Source organism: Simochromis diagramma, unplaced genomic scaffold, assembly GCF_900408965.1.
Source record: "Simochromis diagramma unplaced genomic scaffold, fSimDia1.1 OVJJ01000816.1, whole genome shotgun sequence".
In the NCBI taxonomy this organism is placed as follows: Eukaryota; Metazoa; Chordata; class Actinopteri; order Cichliformes; family Cichlidae; genus Simochromis; species Simochromis diagramma.
The window spans coordinates 3,354,053-3,378,711 of record NW_024386908.1 but is presented as its reverse complement, the minus strand read 5'-3'; the positions used below and the strand labels follow the sequence as shown (position 1 = coordinate 3,378,711).

At 42.3% G+C, this 24,659-nt stretch overlaps 1 protein-coding gene across 1 annotated transcript in view; it reads right to left on the bottom strand.

Moving 5' to 3' along the window:
* The window catches only part of celsr1a (cadherin EGF LAG seven-pass G-type receptor 1a), a 54,222-nt gene that overhangs the window by 22,515 nt on the left and 7,048 nt on the right, over window positions 1–24,659 (bottom strand). The window contains exons 4-9 of the mRNA XM_040035023.1: window positions 23,592–23,707; window positions 22,147–22,235; window positions 16,153–16,233; window positions 6,183–6,340; window positions 4,009–4,172; window positions 3,764–3,889 (exon numbers count right to left, since the gene is read on the bottom strand). Of these exons, the coding sequence (XP_039890957.1) occupies window positions 3,764–3,889; window positions 4,009–4,172; window positions 6,183–6,340; window positions 16,153–16,233; window positions 22,147–22,235; window positions 23,592–23,707 (734 nt within the window). The remainder of the gene's footprint in view (window positions 1–3,763; window positions 3,890–4,008; window positions 4,173–6,182; window positions 6,341–16,152; window positions 16,234–22,146; window positions 22,236–23,591; window positions 23,708–24,659) is intronic.

Genomic DNA, 24,659 nt, shown 5'->3' with positions numbered 1-24,659 from the left:
CAAGCATAGGTAAATAGTAGCAATGACTTTTCTGTAGTTTTTTGGGTTCTTTTTAGCTTTACACCTTTTTTTTCTTATTTGTGTATTTGTCTATTTTTAGATGCCATTTAAAACACGCAGTTGCTTTAGTTCTTTTACTTCTATATTTTGGTTGCAGTGTTGAAATGATGAGTTTTTTTCCAGCATTTACGTTCCAGCATGTCATATAATTACTACTTTATTCTGGAAAATAAAAAGATTACTTCCCAAAAAAATTTCTTCCATGAGCATAGTTAAAAAGAATTCTTAAAGTCTAATTAAACTCCTACAGATGTGAGTTTTTATCTAAGCTCTAATTTGATGCTGAGTAAGCAAACAATGTCCTCGAGCTGTCTGCTCTCCTGAGGGTCGATCTCAGTAGGGCACGCAGTGTTTCCACCTCAGCTATACCATGTTCTCTGGTCCCTGGGCTACATACTTCAACTGAAGCATTCACAGATACACTCACACAAAAGCTGTAATTATGAGACAAAGCATTTATTTGTTCATGGTAGCAGGTATCTATCGTGACTTTAGTCTCCTTTGCTGAAGCTTAGTCCTCCGCGAACTAAAAAAAACCCTCTTCACTGGCGTAAATTCTCTACCATCTCACACTTCTGTTTAATCATTTTTCTGTTTGATGTTTATTCAGCTGTGTAAAAACCAAGGAGGAACCCACCCGGGGGATTAATAAAGTTTTATTTTATTTTATCTAATCCAATCTAATAACTTTAATCTCAGCCAAACCGATTTACTCATGAACAAATAAAACACTGAAAAAAGCCAAACAATAACATTTTTAGGTTATCTAAGTGACTTATATATTACGTTTAACCCAAGTAGCGAAAGTCCGCGGTGATCTGAAAATGATGTGCCGGGAGTTTGCCGTTCGACCCTCGAGCTCCCGGTTAGCTATCGAGCTGGTGATTAACAGACGTCTCAGAAAACGTCGAAGCACTTTTGCAAATTTGCGATATCTTGATAAACCGAGCAGATATTTGAAGTTTACACTCCCACATTCTCGCCTGAAAATATGTTAAAAGTTTATTTTGTGACCCAGAAAGATTAATAAGAGTAATTTTAAAACTTAGTAGCGGCCGCCATTGCCGGAAACTGGAGTTTGGCTGGGCCGCGCTATGAATTTTGGGATATGGTGGGCCACGAAGGACACACCCGACCCATCCTTCAAATTCGGGGAAAAGGAGGACGCATTTGTCGGCTGCATTCGGAGGAGACTACGAATTTGGACAGCCTTCGGCGCGTTGCTGTGACGTAATCGGTCTACAAATGCGGCCTCAGGAGGATGCAGCCCATGAATTTGGACACCCCCATAGTCTACAGCCATGCCATGACGGTGGTCTAAGTGAAATGAAAGCATGTTGGTATTCTAATATGTTAACAGAACTAAAAGAAAATAAATAATTAGCATGCATCTGTTAGCATGCTAATCCATGCTAATTAGTTCTAAAGGTGTTATGTAGGCTAACCCAGAGTTTGACTTAATGGTGCTAGCTAAAATGTCACAGAAAACGTTAGCCTCTACGGACCATGAGTACCGATCAGAATTGACTTTAAGTCCTAAAACACTTACAGTAGTAGAGTTTAAATACATTAAGATATTTTAGTCTGGACAGCTTCATGTCTGGAGTCACAAGCGGTGTTGGTAGCTGGGCAACATTAAGAGAACCAGGTAAAAGCTAGAGATAAAGATAACACCTCAGCTAATATGAGTTGCTGAAATGGACTTGTTGATGGTTTCTATTATATATTTATCTGATAAAAATAGTGAGGTTCTTGAAGTAAAAATCCCATTCATATTCTCCATACAGATTCTTATTATGGTCATTATGCTGTGGACTCAAGACTGTTCATTGTCACTGTTAGCCTCCAAGTAGACACCTACATCACCTTCTCAACTTATTGCATTTACGTGTTTTTCAGAAAACTTACTCTGACCTTTAGGTCGGGGTCACTGAGATTTGACCTTGTCAGAGATTTTTAGTAGATGCTCCTACGGTATCAATTTGCTCCTATGACACCTCGTTCTCCAGTTATTGCATTCTCAAACGATAATACCCCATCAGCCTTTTAGAACAAAAAACATCTATCTATGTATCTGAGGCATTTCTGTCTGTGCATTGCACTCCATCTTGCAATCCAAATATGATCACCTCTGGCTGCAGAAGTCATTGCAATTGCTACCACCATCTTTTACATACAGTCTGTGGAATGGTAGTGAATGCACATTAGAGCAATTGAACCAGGTCTAGGGACGGGTTAAATTTCTTAAAAAATACACACACACAAAAACAGCAAAGTCCAGTAGTTGGTATCAGAATCAAACAAAACCAAGCCAAATGGGTGACTACCAGGGAGATTCTGTCTCTTTGTGTCAGTCTAGTCTTGACGATTTTGGCTCCACAGCAACAAAATCTCACGTTTCTCATGTGGCAGCGAAGTGTGTGAAGCCTCAAACCAAATGTGTCAACAAGCAGCCTAGCAGCCAAAACCTCTTCCCGGCTTGCTATGATCCCGGCCCAGTTCAGATACAGGATACCAGGGCCTGGCACTGACTGGGCGGCTACCTCATAGACGAGAGGGCGAGGATAGGTATTCACACCTTTACACATTGTTTGGAACTCGCCCTGAAGCAAGGATTCAAAGATTCAACTTTTTATATAAGAACACGAGAGGGGTTATGGAGCATAAATAATAATACCTGTTGGCAGATAGAGATGTGGATATCAAGATACCCTTAACAAAACCATTACCTTAGACTTTATCTTTCAATATTGTTATCTGAGTACTCTGATTACCCATCTATTTACATGTACCTTTTCCATTATAACATAAGCCACTAGTCACATGTTGGCTGAGGAGGCATCAAAGACAGCTATGCGATCAGTAGAGCTGATATCACACAGAAATCTGAAAGCTGTTACACTTTATTTCCATCTTCAGTCTGACACTGTGTGTTTACTCTAATTAATTTCCAAGGATGAGTCCTAATTAGCCACTAGTGACCAGTGTTTGTGCCTTAATGCCTCAGTCTCGTGCACGCACAGCCATGCAAATTAGTAGTAGTAGTGAAGTGAACTTTGAGAGGCTTCCAAAAAAACCTACAATCCAATTTTCCCCATTGGAAGTGTTCAGCTTGACAGTGTTTAGCAACATCTTTAGTCCCGCCCATGGTGCTGATTGGCTAACCATTAATTTCACCACAGCTCTCATTGGTCTTTTTAAACTGAAAACCTACCATCACATCACAGATTAATCAGTAAGAGCACGCAAGATTGAAATTTTCACAGCCCCAGGTGAGTGTGTGTTTATCTTTCATTTCAATCTGTGAGTCTGGGTTTTGTTAAGTGACTCAAAGCCAAAGTTTGATCTTTTGTCCGAAAACTCCACACCTAAGGCTGTGGTGAGTGATTCTGGTGAACAGAGGCTGCGTGAGTCACGCTGAGTCAAAGAAAATGCTCCTTATCCCATGTGATCCCCCAAACACACACCATTTCCTGGAAATAGGTAAACAAATGTACACACACGCACACACAGATGAGCAAGCGGACACTTGCACCTTTGGCCAGAAACACGTCTGTCTATGAATGCAATAATATATTTGATTGATTTTGCAAACTCATAAGGAAGCACAATGGATTTATTTTACACTGGATTCCCAAAATCCCCAAACACACTGTCCACTTTTGCTTAAAAACTAACCAAATCACCCACACACATTTCTTACCTTGCTCACAGTTCTTGCCACCGTAACCAGTAGGGCAGTCACAGATGTAAGTGTTCCACTTGCTGACGCACGTGCCTCCGTTTTGACACACACCATTTGTGCAAAAGTCTTTCTTTGCTGGACACCCTGAGCATATAAAAGTAAATAAAATCAGGGGAAATTTAAGCTTCGTTTTTGATGACAGCTTTAAAAGTCGGTTCCAGAAATGAGCAAGGATAGAAACGCTGCAGAGGGAACATCTTAACCTTCTGTGGTGCCGTTGTTAGCAATGAAGCTGCCCATGTCGATGGGCTTGCTGTCGATGCGCAAGTTTCTCATGCAGCCTACAAAGTTCCTGTTCCTGACTGGGAAATCCTCTGGCAGGTTGGGAACCCCACCCAGTAACAGCGGCCCTGTCAAGTCCAGTGATCTGCAAGAAAATGCAGACAGACCATGAATGAGACAGATCAAAACTGCAAAATCTTCAAAGTGGGTCTTTTGTGATCTTTTTCACTTACTTTTAATAAATGGAGTTAAAGAGCGTAGTTTTGGCTTTGGTGTTTTAGCTGCTCCCTCATTAACCTTCACTATGATCGGTATTTCTGGTTAAAGGTTATTGTTTTCAAAAGCCATCACAAAGCAGCTAAAAGGCAGCATTTCCAAGGTCAGATTTAACGTACTTGGTCATATATGAAGCCGCTTACACCCAGAGCTTCTGAAACCATCAAAATCAAAGGCCTAAAGACATTTACGTGGGACATTAAATGTGAATTTTGTTCTTACGGTCTAAATCAGCGGATCCCAACCGGACTGGTACCGGCCCGTGAGTCATTTGGTACCGGGCCGTGAGTCGTTTGGTACCGGCCCGTGAGTCGTTTGGTACTGGGCCGCGAGAGTTGAGGCTCGGGTGTGAAATTTATGGTTTTCAGGGTTTTTATCGTTAACTCTGTTTACCCTGGGTCTTTTCCCGCGTTGTAGTTGCGTGGCTTATTTTGAATGAAATATTTACGCGTTACCATAGCGACCAGAGAGCATTAAGGGGCAGAGAGGAGGATTGTTACTCTCATTTCAGGAGGACGCTGCTAATAAAGTTACACAATTACACAGTGAATTCTCGTTTATTATTATATTTACAAAATACCACAGTTTTTGTCTTGGTCGTATCATTTTATTTTGTTGTATTTATCCGCGACACCTTTAAGCCCGTTCTGTGCAAATACTGCCTGACATTAAACCGGTCTGTGGTGCAAAAAAGGTTGGGGACCGCTGGTCTAAATAACATCGCCTGGCTGGGAGCACGAAGGGCTCAAACCATGAATCTTCTAGACGTTCAGCAAATCAGCAGAAATCTGCAAGCTTCTTTGAACCAACGTTCAGCCATAACCTTCAGCGCTCTTGGGTGATGTCTTAACAGTTATCTAGAAAGTTCAGATTTTCGTTTTGTTCTTTTATTTAAATACACAAGAATGCAAAAACCATAGTGTCAGACACTCAAAAGCCCCAAGTTCAACTTACAGCTATGATCCAGAATTCATTTGTATGAATATTAATATAAATATGTAGCAGTAGAGTTAATGGGTTTTGATTTTTTTTCTGAAGTATTGAAGGAATCCGTGTTATGGATATTTGTGAAAAGATACCCAGTACAGAGACTCCAGTGTCAATACAGACTTGTAGGATATATTAAACTAGTCTTTAAATCCCAAAGGTTTCTTTTTCATAAATTTGTTGGGGTTTTTTCCCAGATACTCCTGAAATTTACAGCAAGAAATATTGTTGGGAAAACCCACCCAGCACTCTACAGTTGCGTCAGTGGAGTCATGTTTTTCTGCCTCAACAGGACTCACTCTGCAGCTTAAGCCACACTCTGGATTCTGTCAAGACAGCTTAAAAAGTGAAACCTCTCAGGCTCTCGCCACTTTCCACCACATAAGACGCAGCGGTCTAATTATTCCAGCGTGATCGAATTAAAGCATCCTCAAAACGCCTCTCAGCGTCTGTGACCGGTGCAACAAGCTCCTGAAAGTATGTAAGCTCATTAGCTCCCCTTTGAAGCTTTCTCTCTCGCTTCCTTTCAGTCCCCACCCTCTACAAAGTAAATGGGCCTCAGCATGCAAGCTTTCCAAAAGAAAAGGCACACTGTAAAAATATAAATTGATGAGTGTGTAATAAACACACAGTTAATCCTGTAAAGCCTGCGCTGAGATGAGCTTTTGGTTGTCTGACAGCAGAGAGACCACACGGATGAGCAGGGAGATTAGGAGATAAAAGCGGGAGAAGATGGCAGAATGTGAGTTGTGTAATCTGCTGTAATGAAGGCGAAGCCCCCGAGGCGCAACACATTCCCTCATTAGTCTGACTAGTTTGAGTGAATGTGTGTGGGAAGAGGTCCAGAGAGAAAAGAAAGAAAAGAAAGTTGGTGAAAGAGGTTCCCTCTTACTTCTTCTGTCCAATCTGGGTACCCTGCGCGGCGCAGGAGTAGTTCCCGATCTGCTTTCCGAAGCGGATCGCCATGGATATGTCACAATCGTCAATGGCGACCATAGCCACTTTTTCTCCGGATGGTCCAAAAGGGTTCCCCACGCTCACCATTTTAGGCTGAAACACAGAATGAAACAGATCACGGTCATTCATCTGCATTTAAGAATGATAGTGGGGATTTGAGAGATCCCACTAACTGTATCTTATTCCCTGCGTGAGTGTGCTTTGTTACAGTAAATTGCCTCAGCTGACTGAATTTGGTTAAAACATTTAATGCTCGATTTCTTTCTTTGTTTCTTTTCACACAATGTTAGAAATCTGGCAGGGGCGGCAGCGCGATCAGCGCGGGTCAGCGCTACACAAACAACCTCTAGCTGACTTTAGCGGCGGCGCTCAGGCCTCTCTGGGCTTAAGATGACAAAAAAGCCCATTGTGCATTAGCTCGCACCTAATGATTACAAAGTAGCCTAATTCTTCCATCAAGGCCCGTGGCCGACGAACGCTGATCTGAGAAAAATGTGGCTCGGCTTAGAAAATCAGGCCACAAAATCGCTTTCGAGTTTCTAATATCGAACCTGGGAGCAAAGTTCAATGGAGCATTTCCCTAACAATAGCAGCTTTGGAACAGGAGCAGAGTTAAAACCCAAAAGAGTTTCCACCAGGGAAAAAAAAGGAAGTGCATTCATGGTTAAAGCTGAGATTTATTTCAAATTCTTTACAAATGAAGCACTCGTATTTTCTTGTCTTGCGTTGAGTGCCTTACAGCAGATGGAGTCATAAGTTATGTCACTCTGCTATCTCTACTAGGGTTATGGTATATTTCTGCAGTGCATAAAGACGGCGGCACTGAAGCTCTGAGATCTGATCGTGGCGCTGTGTTTATATAAAGTTTACATAAGGCTGACAGGCTGAACAATAGCAAGAGAGGCTTTCTAACCACTTAGCAATAGGGGTGGAAATCAGAGAAACTACACCGAAGCGCCTGAAACATCCGGGGAACTGAAGGAGAGCAAAACACCCCCTCAAAACTCTGAAAGCAGGGATCAAGTATTTATTCTCAACACTGTGGTATCAGGGTTTACGTGTCTAGTTTAGTATATTTAATGAACCTGAGTGAAGGCTTTATGGTTACGTATGACTCTGCATTATTTTAAGATGAAAAATTAATGCAACAGAAGAGATGAGGAGGCACAGATAGAAAGAAAGTGTGTGTGTGTGTGCATTCTCTGCTACATTAATCGGTGTAGAGTAATGAGATACTGGTGGGGCTGATGCAGGAAACAAAAGAAGAACACAGAGGGGGGAAAATGGCAAAGGACAAAAAAAAGGAAGTCCAGAGAAAAGAGACAAAAGAGAAAATGGCAGACGGGCAAAAACTGAGCAGCACAGGGCTGCACTGTCTTCTATTTTGGCTCAGGTGGGCTCCGGTCCAGGCATAACTCTAACCCACAGGGAGGGTTTTTTGATCACGGCCACTCCCTTCAAAATGCCCCATTTCCACAGATTCTACAAAACACACTTTCACACTTTCAATAAGAAAAACAGGAAATATGGCACGTCTGACACCGCTGCTGTTTTCTTTCTCTTTCACATGTAATCTCATTTGTACAGGCTTTAGGTGGAAACGTCGTGCACACATACACATAGAGACACAGACAGATAAACAGCTGAGTACAGACAGAAAGCACGAGGCCTTATCGGGCATATCGGGCATGGTTGAGCAAGGCATCATGGATGAATTCTCTCATTTTTGCCCGTCTAGGATTCATAGAGTGAATCGATATGAACAAACGGTGAAAACGACATCAAAATTCTCCAGAGTCCAAGGACGTGTCTTAACAGGCTTTCCTTTCCTTTTCTCCACACAACAAGCAGCAACTTTAACGTCTGAAAAATGTCTGAAACGTCTGAAAAACGAGCACATGTGCTAAAAAATGGAGACAGCAGTTCCTTGATTGGCCGCTTGGATCCGGCCAATTTAACAGCAAAATAAACACGTTCACAGCCTGCTGCAACAAACTCTTCTGGTCTCTGTGGCTGCTTTTCCCATGAAAACCAGCTAAATAATCATGTTAAATCTGACCGTCACTTCAGTTCGTTGACTTTAAAAGAAGGCTATTGCCTTCAGGTTTCTAAATTTGAGCCTCTGGGTGACAACAGACCAGGTGGATGCTACCACATGATTAAATTCTCCCCTCCCAAATAATTAGGTGGTTTGGCTCAAACAGCTTGAGCCGAGTCTAAAACCCGAATCACAAAAATGTAAGACCAAGAGGAAAATTAGTGATTGAAATCGTGGGTCCTGCTTTTGTTCCTCACCGTCTGAACAAAACCCAGGCTCACTAAGCTCACTGTAGGCAGGTGACACCCCACAAACTCCAAATATGAACCTCTTGCTGGTTGAGCGCGATGCTTTATCGCTGAAAATCTTCAAATGTCAACGTCATTAGTAAGTTACGTAAGTTGGACTGTTCCTCCTGAGCGGACATGTCGGCAGCCCGTGATGAGACGCTGCACTTTGGGAAACCTGCTTCATAGCACCACTCAGATGAAGGAGTTAAGACACAAAGTATGTGCTTGACAGGCTCGTGGCAGATTTGACCCTGATAATAACGAGGACCTTTACTGCTTAACCCCGCTGTGAAATATGCACAAAAATGTCCCCTGTGGGCCATTTGTGATTAGGGGCACCACTGGACTCCAGAGGAAAATAAGAGCAACATGTGGTTTTCTAAGCTGTAGAACAGGGTTGTCAAACATAAGGCATGGGGGCCAGAATTGGCCAGGTGAAAACTCCAATCCGGCCCACTGGACAAATTTGGAAAATATGAAAGAAGAGATGAACTTGGGGCTTTTAACTATATTTTACAACTTTTCTTAATCCACCATGGCCATTCATTTCACACCAATGTAATTAAGGAATAGAGAAACAATTAAATAGCAGGGTTTTTTTCACTGATTATACTGCACTTCTTTTTCTTATACTGAGATATTTCAGGAATCAAATGTGTCATTAAATATCTTTACATTGACACAAGGGGAAGTTTCACTGGTCCGGCCCACTTAAGATCAAAGTGGGCTCTATGTGGCTCTATGATGAGAAATGAGTTTGACATCCCCGCTACAGAAAGTGTTAGCACAGTGTTAGAAGAAGCTAAACAGACCTATTTTTAAATGATCCACATACACACAGATTTTTAGATCTGGACCTTTATAAAATCTAGAGTTGATCGCATCCAGATTTGATCAGAAATAAAAAAAAAAAAAAAAAAAAAAACAAGGAAGGAGAAGTAGAAATGATCCGCTTTCTTCCCTCGAGCACTTTAGATAAAATGAGATTAAAAAAAAGAAACTAATGATTAAACAATGTAAATATGAGCAAGCGTGGGAGCAGTGCTGGAGAAAAGCCTTTAAAGGGTGAAACAGAAGGTTCTTGACCTGCAGCTGCTCTGATTAACGTCTTATCAGCATCTCTTTAGATTTCAGTGGATGGTGAAATAAAAGCAGGGAAAAAACAACAAAGCTGGGAGAAGAAGGAGGAGGAGAAGAAGAAGAAGAAAACCCGAAACTCGGACTCTTGCAGCTGTTACAGGTGCTGATCACACAGTAAACTCACATGGTATAATGTACACTACATTTACTTGGAGCCTGTGTGTTTGTGTGTGTGTGAGAGTGAGATACTGAGAGCATAAAGAAACATCGACACACACACAGAGTCAAAGTGGACGTGCTTTAATACGTGAATGTTTTTGTCACTGTGTAATGCAAACTTGCAGCTAAAACTAAGACTCTGCTAATTCATGTAAAGCTGATCACGAGCTAAAGATATGGGTCAGCAATGCATTCTGTGTGTGTGTGATGTGTAAGCATAGTTCAGAGTTTAAGGTTTAAACGAGGCCAAGCAGAAAGAGTGAACGAACGTTGGTCATGTATCCCAGAGATATCAAAAACATCAGTTTTTGTTAACAGAGCTTTGAGCAACAAGAATGTTTCCGGATCACCAGAAATTCCTTTAAAATAAACATATTTTCCTATATTCTGCTGAATAAGACTTGAGACTTCGCTGATTGCCCCAGAAGCAGCAGACTCAGGGCTGACAAAGGCCCCACAAGTCAGCCCCTCGCCATAAACTCCCACGCTCAAGCACCAGATGTCGAAAATGGAATTAAAATGTTTAATCAACCTTTTTGGTCTCCGTAGCCATCTTTGGTGATTGGATACTGAATGTGATGACGAGGGTGTGGATCTGACTGCGAAGCTGCACGCTCATTGGCTAAAGATTTTAAAGACTTTAACCCTGTCCTTGGATTGGCCATAAATTTAAAAAAATGTAATTAGGATTGCATTCAATATGAAGTCTTCTATAAAAGTCATTAAGAGAATGCAGTTTGGGCCCCACTATAGCTCACCGTGCACTGACCGGCGGAGTCCTTACTGGAGTCTGCCCTGGGCCGCTATATGTGGCACCCACCCCTCCAATAACACACACACACACACACTTCTGTCCCCACCTTCTGCTCAGCACTGTCGTCCAGTAAACTAACGGACAGTTTACGTCTTTTGTGTATTCACTTTTCAGATCCAGAAGTTACATCTATCTTTTACCGTGTCTATGGATGTATCTGGGGATCCCAGATGTCTGTATGGCATAAACAGCCCAACATCTGATCAAAACTAGTCTACTAGTTGCGCCGAAGTCTGCCATCTGTCAAAGTTTTAGAGTTTACGCAGATGCAAAATCAGTTTGTGCTGCTACTACTTTTGTTTTTATGAATTCCCAGTTAAATTGCTGTAAAATGTTGCCATGTCTATAACTGAACACTAAGTGTGCCTGTTAGCTTCAAACATGAGCTGTTTCAGGCTTCTCTCTGACCCCTTCTTTTAAAGTGCACTTGGCCCTCGCTTTGAGGGGCCCCATGAGAGGCTCTCATTTACCTTCCGCCTGACTCGGGCCGTTGAAGATTCCCTCTCTCTAAGGTGTCGTCTCCAGGGGTGATAGGCTTGCTGCAGCCATGGCAACGCACTTGATCCTCACAGCTTGCCACAAAGACGAGGAGGGCGGAGGGCATGAGGTGATTGGCCGAAAACCCGCGTTGCGCGAGCACACGCACGGATACACACAAGTTCTAGCTTAGGCAAAAATGCAGAAAAAGTGTACACTGTGTGTGTGTGTGTGTGTGTGTGAGGGGGACACTTTCAAGCCCACACACCGTTTTCCTCCCACCAACACAGACGCACACACTGACAACTCCATTATTACGCGCCTGTCTGTCAAAGCCGACATGATAACTTAGCCAGCCCCGCGGCCAGGATAAAGAGCAATGCTGCACAGACTGTTACATGTAGCTCAATGACTGACCCAGAAAACACCTTAAAGACTGTCACAATGAGCAACGAGCAACCTGAAAGAGTGTGTGTGTGTGTGTGTGTGTGTGTGTGTGTGTGTGTGTGTGTGTGTGTGTGTGTGTGTGTGTGTGTGTGTGTGGAGTGGGCAGGACAGAAGTGGTGATTATGTCCTTGTTCACGGATGTGCTCGGGGAGTATGGAAAGGATGTCTGCAGAATGCGTTTACAGGCGTGCACATTGAGTGAGCGAGTGGCGAGCTCGTGCGTGCGGGAGCGATGCAGGAAGCGGCGAGCAGCGCTGCAAACGTCCACATAATTCGCTGGGATCATAAAGGAAGGAGAGCGCACAGTCTTTTATTTTATTTGCAGTCGCCTGAGGAAACGCCATTGTTACTCTGATGACTGGATGAAAATGGATGCCTGAAAATGTGCCCTTGATGGTTTTTTGGTGCTTGCGGTTAAACTGTGCAAACTACAAAATAGGACCAAGCGTGTTTTTATTTTCATAAAGTAGCCGCAAAAGAATGGTTTTAATCAGGGAAAAGGCTGGAGCCAAAATAAAGACGGGCACAGAACCAAAACCAACTCTGGTGTTTGTGTATGTGAGTGAAGTGAAGTGATTTTCGATCATGTCACACACGGGCTCGCGTATCCCACCTTCCCTCTGGCAGCAACAAACTCTATCATGTCCACATTACCTCACCTGCCCTGTGGCTGTGTAAACCTAGAAGTGTGAACACACACGCACTTTACACGAGGCTACAATGTACCATGTTCAAGAATATATGTTACTACCATCCCCATCGTCTCACGGCTTCGATCTATCTGTCAGTGTAACAGACGGACAGCAGCCATTGTTGGCTCGAGGCTTTCAAGAGGCACAACCAACATGCAGACGACACATAAGCGGACGCAAGAGTAACTTTATCCTGTTTGGACCCTCTCGAGAAAATTCCTTCCCCCTAGTTGGCAAAGTCAAACAGCCGGTATGCTGACATCAATGGCATTACCTTCCGAATGATGTGTTTTATCTGCTTGTTGTAATGCTTGAGGTATGTCATAGGCGCCTTTTGTCTGCCTCTTTGTCAGCAAGCTAATGCAAAACTAATACAACTAGGAATCGTGAAATTTCTGGTGGAGGATGGAGGATGGGCAAAAGGAGAATCCTTTTGATCACTTTTTTATTTTTTAAAGTGGACCTTGGTGGAAGCACAGTTCATAGGCAGGCTTTGGCTCTTTGTCTTCTTTTGCTTAATTAATAACAATAAACTTTTGCTCTTCTTTTACATTACTTACTTACATACACAACTTTAGGACTCTGCCTGGTATATACATGTACATATGCAATTAGTAAAAAATCCTATTTTTTGTTGCATCCTTCAACCAGACTTTGGCTAATTATGATCATGTGACACAGAGGTCTGAATCTGGCCTCTGAGGTACTAGCTACTGCTGCACAGTGACCATCTAATTGTTATTTAAAGGGCCTCGCAGAGCTCACAGCATAAAGCGATTAAGGATCATCAGGATTGATGCTAATGTTTTGTAGGAAAAAAAACTTATGGTGCAATAAAAGCCGGATCTGACAGGGATCACAGAAGAGATAGAGAGACGCAGGGAGAAGAATGAGGAGGCCGAGAGGCAAGACAGGAGGAGGAGAATATTTTACTGCAGGGAGGGCAGAGCAGCTATAAACTGTGTGGATTTTCTTTTTCTCTCTTTCTACTTTTATGTCCACCTCTCCGCAAAAAATTCCACTGAATCACTGTCTTTTGCACAGTTAATAAGAGGTTTAGGTCATGCTAGGTGAGGTGTGTGAAATTTCCTCCCCTTAGTAACACCCACACACACACACACACACACACACACACAATATTTCACATCGCAGCAGAGTTAGGAAGGAATGTCAAAAATTGGAGAAGGTGCAAAAAAAGCAGACATAAGACAGAAAGGTGTAGTTACTGTATCTCCACAGTCCAAAACACACAATCCACTGTTCCTACTGACCGCTAACTCTGCACAAAACAAACCCGACCCAATAAATTGCAAATGTACTGCATTCATCTAACTTCTCACTACTATTTCATTCAGAGGGCAAATCTTTGAGCGACACAACAGGTGATTAATGATAGCATTTGAAGTTAGATGACAATCCAAACAGAAGCGTGCAAGCTCATGATGATATTTATCATCTGTTATTATTACCAGAGCCTAAGCTTAAAGTTTAGACCTGCCACTCTGATGTTGCCAAGGAAAACACAGCCACTGCTCAGTGGGTGTCTACCCACCTGTTTGTCTGCCTGCCTGCCTAGACTCGAGCGTGTTTATTTCACCTGAGTGAATGCTTATATAGGAAGGCAATGAGAACTGACAGATGATGAGCAACAGCACTGTAACTGTGTTCTTTCTGCTTATGCACAGTTTAGGTATTTGTAAGTAGCAGACTCTCCAAGCAGGCGGAGCAGTGGAGCAGAAAAAGATACAAGTGCTGCATGAGGAGACTCCCTTAGCCCTGGGCAGTATGTTTCTGAGTATTAATCATAAAACTGAATATCATGACAATGTTAGTGCCTACCAAAACTACAAAGCAAAAACCTTTTAATCAGATGTTACACATAAAATTGAACTCCTAAAAAAACCCCTGACATTGACTTTATTTACTTACTTGAGTATTTTTATACCACCAACTTGTGCTAAATATTGTTTTGAGAAAAGAAGAAAAGAGGCTCAATACATAAAGCTAGACTGAACCATGGAAAGACATGAGCGTACGCATCAACGGTACCATGTCAGTTTACAGCTGCAGAAGCATAGATTGTATTTTAAAGATGGCCGTTCCCATGACGATGTCAACCACCAGTTTCTGAAATCCACATGTTGAAGCTTCAACTTTAGCCTCAATGTGGTTTGAAACCTTAACTTTAAACCCATGTTGGGTTTCTTGGAGCTTGGTGTTAGCATATTTACACGAGTACTAAAATACCAGCTAACGCTAATCAAGGTTAGCTAGCTTTAGCCACAAACTGTGTGGGTTCAAAACAGAGATGATTTCTAGTTCAACCTAAGTATTATACTAATAAAATGCAAGAGTGCACTCACGTAAACTGAAGTACAAACTGAAGGCACACTATTTGTCAGATAATTCCATCAAAAGTCTTTTAAGAAGACAGCCTTCAGTGACTTGAATTAGTGGATATGAAGCCTTTAGGCAGCATACCGATCACCTTACAAAGAAAACAAGCTCCTAATTTGAAGCTTCAACAAAACCTAAACAGGTATAGATTTTGTTTGTAAGTCCTTATGTTTATAAGTTCCTGTGTTTTATGAAATGAAAATGTTTTGGACCTGGGTGTGCATGTTGATCATTTTTTGAGTATTTTGGAGCCAAGTGGCCACTGGAGGAAGAAAAATATTTGGTACTTTAGTCTTGCCTTAATTTTTCATCCCTTGAGATTAACGTTTTCTAGTGAACAAAGTTTCCAGGTCTGAAAAATGACACAAGCAGAACTCATTCAAATAGTCAGGAAATGGCAACTGCTTAAAAATGAACTGAAAGTCTAATTAGACAGTCTTCTACAGTTTCCGGCAGCTCCACTTAGAGGTCGAGTGGATCATCTCCCTGTATTTTTTCTTGTCCATAGCATCCTCTTATGTCACACCTACACTCTGGATGTCCTCTTTCACTACATGAATATTCTCTTTGGTCTTCCTCTTTTCCTTCTGCCTGGCAGCTCCATCTTCAACATCATTCGTCCAATATAGCCACCATCCACATCGCCTCTCTAACTCTGTGGCTAGCCTGAGCTGTCCTCTTTCACCATGACAACCTTCAGCTTGGCCTCCTGTGTTTTATAAGAAAATGACCCAACTTCTCACCAGATTTATGACCTCATTAAATGCTGTATACACGCTTTATGGGGTAACTACCTTGTGACTGAGAAGTCACTAGTGTCTGTGGATGCAATGCCCTCATTTTCTTCAGATCTATCCCTTTTTTGACATCCAATTTTTAAAAAAACAAGGTGCCGATGGCCTCAATGTTCAGTTCAAGTCTTCACAAACTGATGCATGACATACGCATTAGCTAACTTATTTATAGAGTGTTGGAAGAACACTGTGGAGCAATGTTATGACTCGTGGGTCCCCCTTGTGTTTATGGACAAACACAGGGATGACGTAATAATCATCCCTTCTACCAGTGACACATTGTTATTGGCACGTTGCGGTAATATCATGCAAAGAAGCAAGTGTCCACAAAAGCAGTGAAGAAGCAGACCGCTAGCAAACATGTAAAAATGTTACGATTTAACTAAATATTAGAAGAAAAAAAAACGGCCTTAAAAGTGATGCATGACTTCATAAAGAAGCCTAACAGAAAAGCCAGGTCAAAGCCTTCAACAGCCAAACAACAAACCAAAACCACACCATCTACGACAGCATTTTCTACAGTGGAGACTAGACCAGAGCCAAGTGACAGAGTTAGTCCAGTGGACTGTACTAGAAGCAGAGCGAGGACTAAATGAGACCCAGGCGAAGGGGGAAAAAAAAGCCCAGTTGGGGACTAAGCTAGAGGTCAGAGGTTACCTCCTTCTTATTGAGCTCCAGCCAGGCGGTATAGAGAGGGAGCCGCAGAGCTCCGCTGGAGTCCACCAGACTCCACCCGTCCTGGGAGAGAGACACCGTGAGAGAGAGACACTGCATTAGACCTGCAGCTCACAGCCAAGCCTCATCAGCATGCGTGTATGCTCTTTACTCACGTGAACGTGTAATTAGTGCATTTTTTGTGATTCTTTTTATACTTTTTGCTTCTTTTGTATGTGCAGATTAATTGCGTCTTTTCATTAAGAAAAGCAATAAATTATGAAAAAAAAAAAAAATCAAAAGTACGGTGACGGAGTGCGTCTGAATCTTTGTTCCCATCAGCACAACAACAGCGCTGCACGCGAGATGCCTTCATGCTCCGCGGTTACATTCGCCACCGACCAATTTGCCGACAATAACGACATCCTACTTGCCCACTTCAAAAACACCTCTCCCACCACCTCGCACAATAGGCTACAACTCACGCACTGCCGCCTTTGGACAAGAGCGACTGTGGCAGATTTACGTCACGCTGTGAAATGCAACGCTGTGTGAAGAACAGGTGAAATTTACAGCAGGAAAAAAACAGTGGAAACATTCAAACACGTGAACCCGGCTACCAGCATGTCGACAAAGCCAGTAACACAACTGCGACACAAGAACATGTGCAGCACTATGTGATGATTACAGTAAGTCAGTAAAAAGTGATCAATATTTTTCCTCTGAGGGGGTGTAGGTTTACCTACAATGTTTGAACATGAACACATGTTGCTGTATCGTATTACAGTTGGTAAAATAGCAGCTAAAGGTAGCTAAAGGCACTGTGTGTGTTTATGTGTGATGATAACCTCAACTGTCTAAGGTCTGTGGAAACATCAAGAAGAACAAAGAATAACATGGCCTCTTCCTCTGAAAACACACCCTGACTGGGAATGCAGAGTCTGGGGCTTCACCTTAAAAAAGAAGAGAACTACTTAACCTTTTTTAAAAGCACTTAGTAAAGACAACACACAAAACCTTCACCCATGTCTGTGCAGGAACACGAGATAGCACGCACAGACACAATGAGCCCTGTGCCCTTCATCTGCAGCAAACACTCACACAGAAGTGTATGAGTGAGCGTGACACGGTTAAACACCTAAAAAGGAATGCGTGCCACTCTATTGTGCGACGGCCACCCGGGCAAGCTGATGTAAAACTGCAACTAAAGGAGGATGGATGACTACTTCAAAACCACTGTCGGGCTCTTTGCAGCGTATCTTAAAAACAGTTATCCACTGAGCGCCTGTACGTAAGGCTGCGCACGCGTGTGTGTGTGTGAGTTCACGCTGCAAACCCAAATAAATCCTGAAACATCAACAAAGAGATGGATAGAAGCACGAAGACGAGGGTAAGAGTCTGTTTATTTTACAGCACAGACTGAGATATAAGTGTTTGGATCCACTCTTCTGGTGACGAAAAGCGAGACAAAGCAAAAATCTGCATTAATATATTTGTATTTGGTCTTTATTTACAGAGACTATTACCAGGAGCCTCCAATATTTTACCCTCTGACAACGAATAAAATTTCGGTATGCATGTATTTTGAAAAAAGTTGGGATGCCGTGCAAAATGTAACTAAAAGTCAATTAAAGTGACACAATATGGAATGGGTGAGAGCATATGATGCTATAAACCTGTGTACACCTTTCACCACTGACGGTATACACCAATTATATAAGCTTCCAACTAAATAAATTAGGCACTAATGTACCCCCATACCACCAGAGATGCAGGGTTTTGAACTGAGCGCTGACAACAAGCAGGATGGTCCCTGTTCTCTGTATGTTTTGTTTTTGTTTTGTTTTACTTTTCCAACATTTTCTTACCCTGGTTTCAATGTTTTTGAGCTCCTTTGAGAATATTTTGACAATAATTGCTACGTACATATTGTTTAACAGATAACCAATTACTTAACTGAGCTGAAAAACAAGCAGAGTGAAAATCAACTTTGTTAAATTTAAGATTTGCGCGTTTTCGATACCTTCATAACACAAAACTATTTTTTTTAAATATCAAAGAAAGCCTGTCAGTAGGGGTGAGTAACAGGTCTCTAATTAACCGAGAGGTTCAGTCCTGCAGAGGTGGAATGCAAAAAAACACACACACAGCATATTGAAAAACATTTCACACTACGCTGTGAAGCAATTTGCACTTATGTTCTGATGATTAAAACGCCGCCACACAAGCAACCTCGGTGAGACCGAGGGAAGAACAGCAAAGGCAAAAGTAAGAGTGAACTTATGGTACTCGCTAAGCCTGTCTGGGAATGCTGTCTGCACACCCTAACTGCAATTATCACAGCCAATATTAGCCGGCACGATACTATGAGCATGTCTAACATCATGTGGGAAAAACACTATAATAAAAATACTGCAAACACACGGGCACATCATGTCTGCAGACCTGGATTTAGGACCATGAGGATGGGCTACATGAAGGTTAATTATAGGTTATTTTTACATAGTTTGGCTTTAAATATGATATAAAATGTTACTAAGATTGTTGCTGTAAATTCCAACTTATTAATCATTTCCATGGTTCACTTGTGTAAATGTACTAACCAACAACATATCAATAATAATAATACATGAAATAGAGCCACAGGATTATTGGAGTACAGCATATGTGGGAAGTAACAAACTTATATTTACTGTTAACACTCTGATAGTAACTAAAGAGGTACCTGTGGAGTTCATGAAATTAACTTTAAGGTTGTAGTTGCTGCGAGGTTGAGTGAAAACCTCCATGCAGGTGGCCTAGCAGACACACAATCACGATACAACTCATATCCTGCCCAGTGTCCTAAATTGCATCATTTCCTGCAACAAGAAGCATCACTTCCTGTAGTTAACACACACCAAAACCCAGGAGAAAACCTCCAGCTGCTCCAGGAATATCACTTCAACACACTTTTTATCTGTGTTTGCGTCTGTGCATCCTGTTTGAGGTTGCTAACACAGTCGGCTGTCCTTGAGTCTTTGCTCTATGGAATCTCAACAATGTCTTTATCCTTCCATTGGTATTGTGTGGCATTCTCTAATAGGGGTACACACATTAGCACACATTCAGAAACACGCACGCTCTCGATTTGTCGGCCCCCCTCCCCCGGATTTAACCGCATGCACATACACGCCCAGCTTTCCAGTCGACTCTCATCACCGCAGCAATTGCAAATCCATGTCTGTTGTCATGCCAACCCTCCCCTGACCTTTGACTTTCAGTTTTTATTAGAGGCACCCTAATTCTTCAGATGACAGCTACAGACACTTGAAAAAAAGGGGGCAAACGTAAAGTCGTACACAGCTTCACTCGCCTCATCGTTTGACCCAATAAATCATGGTGTGTGTGCATGTGTGTGTGTGCCGTTAAACAATACAATTAGATTGTATGTGGGGCCAACAACCCTGGATTAAGTTGCACCTCCTTGGGACAACTGCTAACTTGTTTAAAGCCAGCGATTAAAAATAAAGCAAGCCATTATCACAAGCTATTACAGGCTTGAGGGAGCTTTGACTTTACTTTGCGTGTGTTGTTTGTTTTCTTTCTATACAAGGAGAAATGTCAGTTTTGGGTTTAAAAAAAAGTTTGCTTTTAACTGGTTGCCCTGAAGATGGCGACCAATCCTATGACTACTTGCAGTCAGTTGCTGTTTGTGACTGAATGGGGTCGAGATGGCAATCGCATGCAATCTGTTTGAGATAAGATGACTGTGTTAAATCTGTTGTCATCTGCATACAATGAAATTCACATTATCTACTTCATTCAGAGTCCAACCAAAACCTCAGATACACATCATGAAACAGAAAATCCCTCTATTAACAGTGACCTAGTTGCTGCAGGATGGCATTTTAACTGCAAAAGGACATCGGCAACCTTGCTTTTATACGGGAATACAACCACAACACAACCTGTTGGTGCAGACTGACTCACACACTGCGTGTGTTTGAGACAAAGACAGAGAGATCCTATGTGAGGCTTCATCATGTTCCTACATACACATGTCAACAGGCCTAATCTATTGTGAGAACATTACTGCTTTCTGCCATATTCATTTCCACTAATCCCCCCGCCAGTGCTTGGAGGATTATATTACCATCAGTCAATCTGACTTCTGATCATTCAGCACATGAGGAAAAGCTGACCCGGTGTCAGCGCTGCAGTCGGCCTTGGGCTAATTTAACGGAATGTGTCGCCAGCTCTGAAAATCACTGGTCTGTATCAAGACTGACAGAAGCGAAACGCACACGCCCCCCTCCTTCACACACACAAATAACGCTTGTGATACTGGGGCTACAAATGCGTGCGTTCGTGTTCTGCCTACTTGTATCTGCATGCTGGGGAATCGAAAAGGAAGCCTATAGGATCAGTAGAGTTAAATAAAAAAACAAAAACAAAAGCAAACTGCACAGAAAGGGAACAAAGCAGGAAATCTGTTCAGACATGGGAATTAATCTCTCGTTTCCAGGGTGGCGTTCTTACAAATACCTGACAACCCCATGGACAAACAAAACAAAGAAGTCTTCCATGTCAACAGACTGTATCCAGAAATAATACCTGTAGTAGCGATGAGCCTTGCAGCAGCACCGAAGCTGGTTTGAACCATTGTTTCTACAGCATCACTATTCTGTCATGAAGTTGACAAAAAGCTCATACAACCTCAAACAATAGACGTACAGATGTAACCCAGAAGCTAACACATAAAGTGCGGCAGCCCGATTCATCAGCTTTGATGAATACGTCCCTGTCAAGGCAACCAAACATGCTCAGGGATCTATAGCTCGTGGACACAAGAAAGGCGAGCAACCTGTGAAATGTGAGAAGCTGTGCATTGTAGGCAAGTGTCAGGCCAAGAATCGGGGTACTCTCTTTAACAGGTCGCAAGACCCAGGTGCTGCAGTAATACGACGCCGAGTCAGTGATGCTACAGCTTGCGGCCTCACGTACATTTAGGGAAATCACGAAAGTAAAGAATGAAAAAGATGGAACAATATTTTTTGGATAGCACGAGCACACCTCTTAGCTTCCAAAGAGTAAAGGCGGCACATGCTGATGAGGACAGGATCCATTAGCATCGGGAAGATGGTGCATTTAATGCTGTTTCAACTTTCATACACTGGGTTGATGAGTACTCTGTTTTGACAGCAAACGTTAAATGCAGTTATCAAACGTTCAATTTTACAGCAACCAAACACGACACAAAAGCTTGTTCATCCTCAGAAATAGAGCGTTCTCTTATTTCTCGTCTGGCTTAATATTATAAGAACAACGCCTGCAGGGTGGAAGTTTGTCAAGTAACACCAGGAACTGACTGCAATGTAAACCCTTTTAATATAATATTGCAGCTGAAGAGGATACTCAAGCTACACTGCGAAATAATCAAAGTCGGGTTTTTTCTCATTTAGAAAACAGGACCATCGTGGGAACATTTTAGGAAATCACTTTGAGCTGTGAGTGAAACAAACTAATAATTCCCACGGATGTTGGTGATTAGGAATACCTCTAGACTGCGGCATTATGGAAATATGCTTGGGCTGCATATGGAGGTCATTCACGCTTAACTAAGACAGACATGCTACATTCACTTTAGTGGCCCAATGGTGAACTTTAACACTTGAAGCCAGGCTATAATTCAGAATTTAGGACTGAAACACAGGGGAACAACCTAACTACACTTTTAGATAATCTCACAAATCAGCGGTCAACATCAAAGAAATCCTCTTCACTCCCACAACACAATTCTTGAACTCACTAACCCTCAACCCTGGCTAAACACACTATCACCCCAGTATTATGGATCGCACACCAAAACAGGAAAAAAAAAATCAAATTCAAGCACAAACTCTTCTCTCCCAACTTTGAGCCAGGATCCTTTGTTTTAGCGGTGAGAATGGAAAAAGTTTTCTGGAAGAGGAGGGAAGAAAACACGGAAGCGACCCGACTGCTTGCATTTCTTACCTTGTTGTAGTAATGGAGCTGGACTGAGTGCCACTGACCGTCACTGACTCCACCCGGGACGTAGGGAGCCACTGTGGTCTTTGTCTCACCTACATGAGAAACAAATTGTTATTAGTTAATTCTGCAACTTGATTTGTGCACATGACTACACGGGCATGCTACTTCTCGATTTGTACACAAGGGCTTAAAATAATCAAATCAAATTGTCAATCAGTGTCAAACTGCTTGCTAAAATTTGCAAAGCGGAGCTGCTTGCAAACATTAGCAGAAAAGGAAGGAGGAAACCCCCCTGAGGATCTTTTATTTATACTAAGGCTGTACTCTCTTTCTTTTAAAGGTTAAAAAGTTTTACCTCGTTGTAACACGATACATGGATCACTTCAATTTATAAAACATAAACCACTGGCTATTGATAAGTTACTAATAAACATTAACTGTGTCTTATCTTGACATGCACGCACACCACACAGATCATAAATCAACACGCATTAGTCTGCAGCATCAGTGATTCTCAGTGTGGAGACTGTAGTGCACAACGGCACCAGATTTGCAGAGGGTTTACCCTGTTTGTCAAGGGCAGGAGCAGCCGGGGCACACTTGCCCTGCTCTGGGAAATCGGCAAACAGCGCGGCAACATTAAGGACTTGAGTGTGTGTGTGCGAGTCTTTGTATAGAAAGATAAGGAGCAAACACGATTAACTGATGTCCTACTTCGCCAATGAAAAGCACAGAAAGAAAATTACTGCGAATAATCCTGAGAGCTTCCCTCCTACTCCTCTCATTAAACGTGACTCATAATTCAAAACATTTAATTTGATGATTCATGCGTCGAACGTTTAGATATATGTCAGTTTTGAAGCAGGGCACAAGGACTTGGCTTCTCTCCCGAACAGGCTTCACCCAAAATAGTCATACTGAACTGGATTCCTCCCTGTACGCGACCATGGGAAAGTAGACTCAGCTCGGAGAACATGTGTTTGATCTGCATTCAACAGTTACCAGTTGTAACAATGATGCTGGGTGTGTGAGCACACTTGAATGAGTTTAAATGCGCTAATGTTTTTACGAATTGATCTTTCAAAAACGTTTAAAACAAATAAGTTGCCACTGTCGTGCTGCTTATGGACCTTAGCCATCATGGATTTTGTGGTGGTGTTTTTTGGCCAGTTAGGTGTCACCATTAATCAGTCCTTTCAAAATAAAACACTCCTATCCTTTAAAGCATCATGTTTGACTCTACTATATTTGGATAATTTGTGTATGCACTAGCGCACCCTTATCAAAAGAAAGTGGAGATAGATAAGAATTATGTACCTACGTCTCTGTAAAAGTCACTTTAGATAACGCGCACTTACGCCATATTAATCTGCTTATAATGCAGCCGAGAACTGATACGCATCAGTCGCACACACAAAAGCAGACGATCACGCATTACGGGGCCTAACCTCCAGAGAAGGTGAGCTGAATCTGTTCAGCGATGATCTCCAGGGCGATGAAGTCATGTTTCTCGTTGAACCTGCCGTTGTAGAGGAGCAGGGCGTTTCTTTCCCTGGTAGCAAACCTGAAAAAAAATTTTTTTTGTAAAGATGATTAACTTTGATAAAAGGAACTTTCATATATGTGTCATAGAAAGGGGTGCGTGAATTACAGCTGTTTTTCTTTACGGTGTGCTCGTGTTTCCCATCACATTTTTTAACGCCTCTCCAACCCAAACAGTGCGAGACTGAAAGGTCGAGAACCTTGCAGAAAGTTTTATGACGAAAAGAACCGAGGCGTTCTTGAGGAAAAGTCACTTGGAAAGGAAAGGAAGGATGTGTAAAGCACAGAGGAAACGGCGCTTCTGAAGTAGACGGTGCATGACTGTGTCTACATGTGAAAGCGACACAAAAGACCTGGCAAATGAGGCAGCACCTACTTGTGTGTGTGTTCTACGGGGTTCAAAGTTCAGATGTGTGTGTGTTTGTCTGTGTGTTTGGAGCGTAAGGTGAGGGCAGTGGAGTCAGCCGGCAGATGCTAGTGAGCCCAGGAGGGCAGGAAGTCAGGATGGCTGAAGCCAAACACTGATAAGGGAATCTAGGAAACAAATCACACAGCCTTTCCTGTTTTCACCTCACTGGCAACCTTTCTCACCGTCACTCTGTCCACAGATTTACAAAATCATCTCACCTATTACTGGTAAAAATGAGTTAAAGCACTTCCTTTTGTAATATTTACAGTACACCTGTTTTTCCTCTGGCGGTTCCACTTTGTTTTAAAAAGTGTGAAAGAAACAAATCATAAATCTTCATGTTCAGATGTACTGTGTGAATTATACCTTGGTTGTTCCTGAATGTGCATCTCTATGTACGTATTCAAGGAGGTGAGACACAATGGAAAAGGGCATGCATGTCTCAGCACGTCCCAGCTGGCACACTTTAGTTTGCTGACTTCCACTGTGTTTAAATTGCTGCTTATGACACGCACAAATGCTCACAGGTGGCTGAATTTTAAATAGTGACACTAAATTCTGAAAC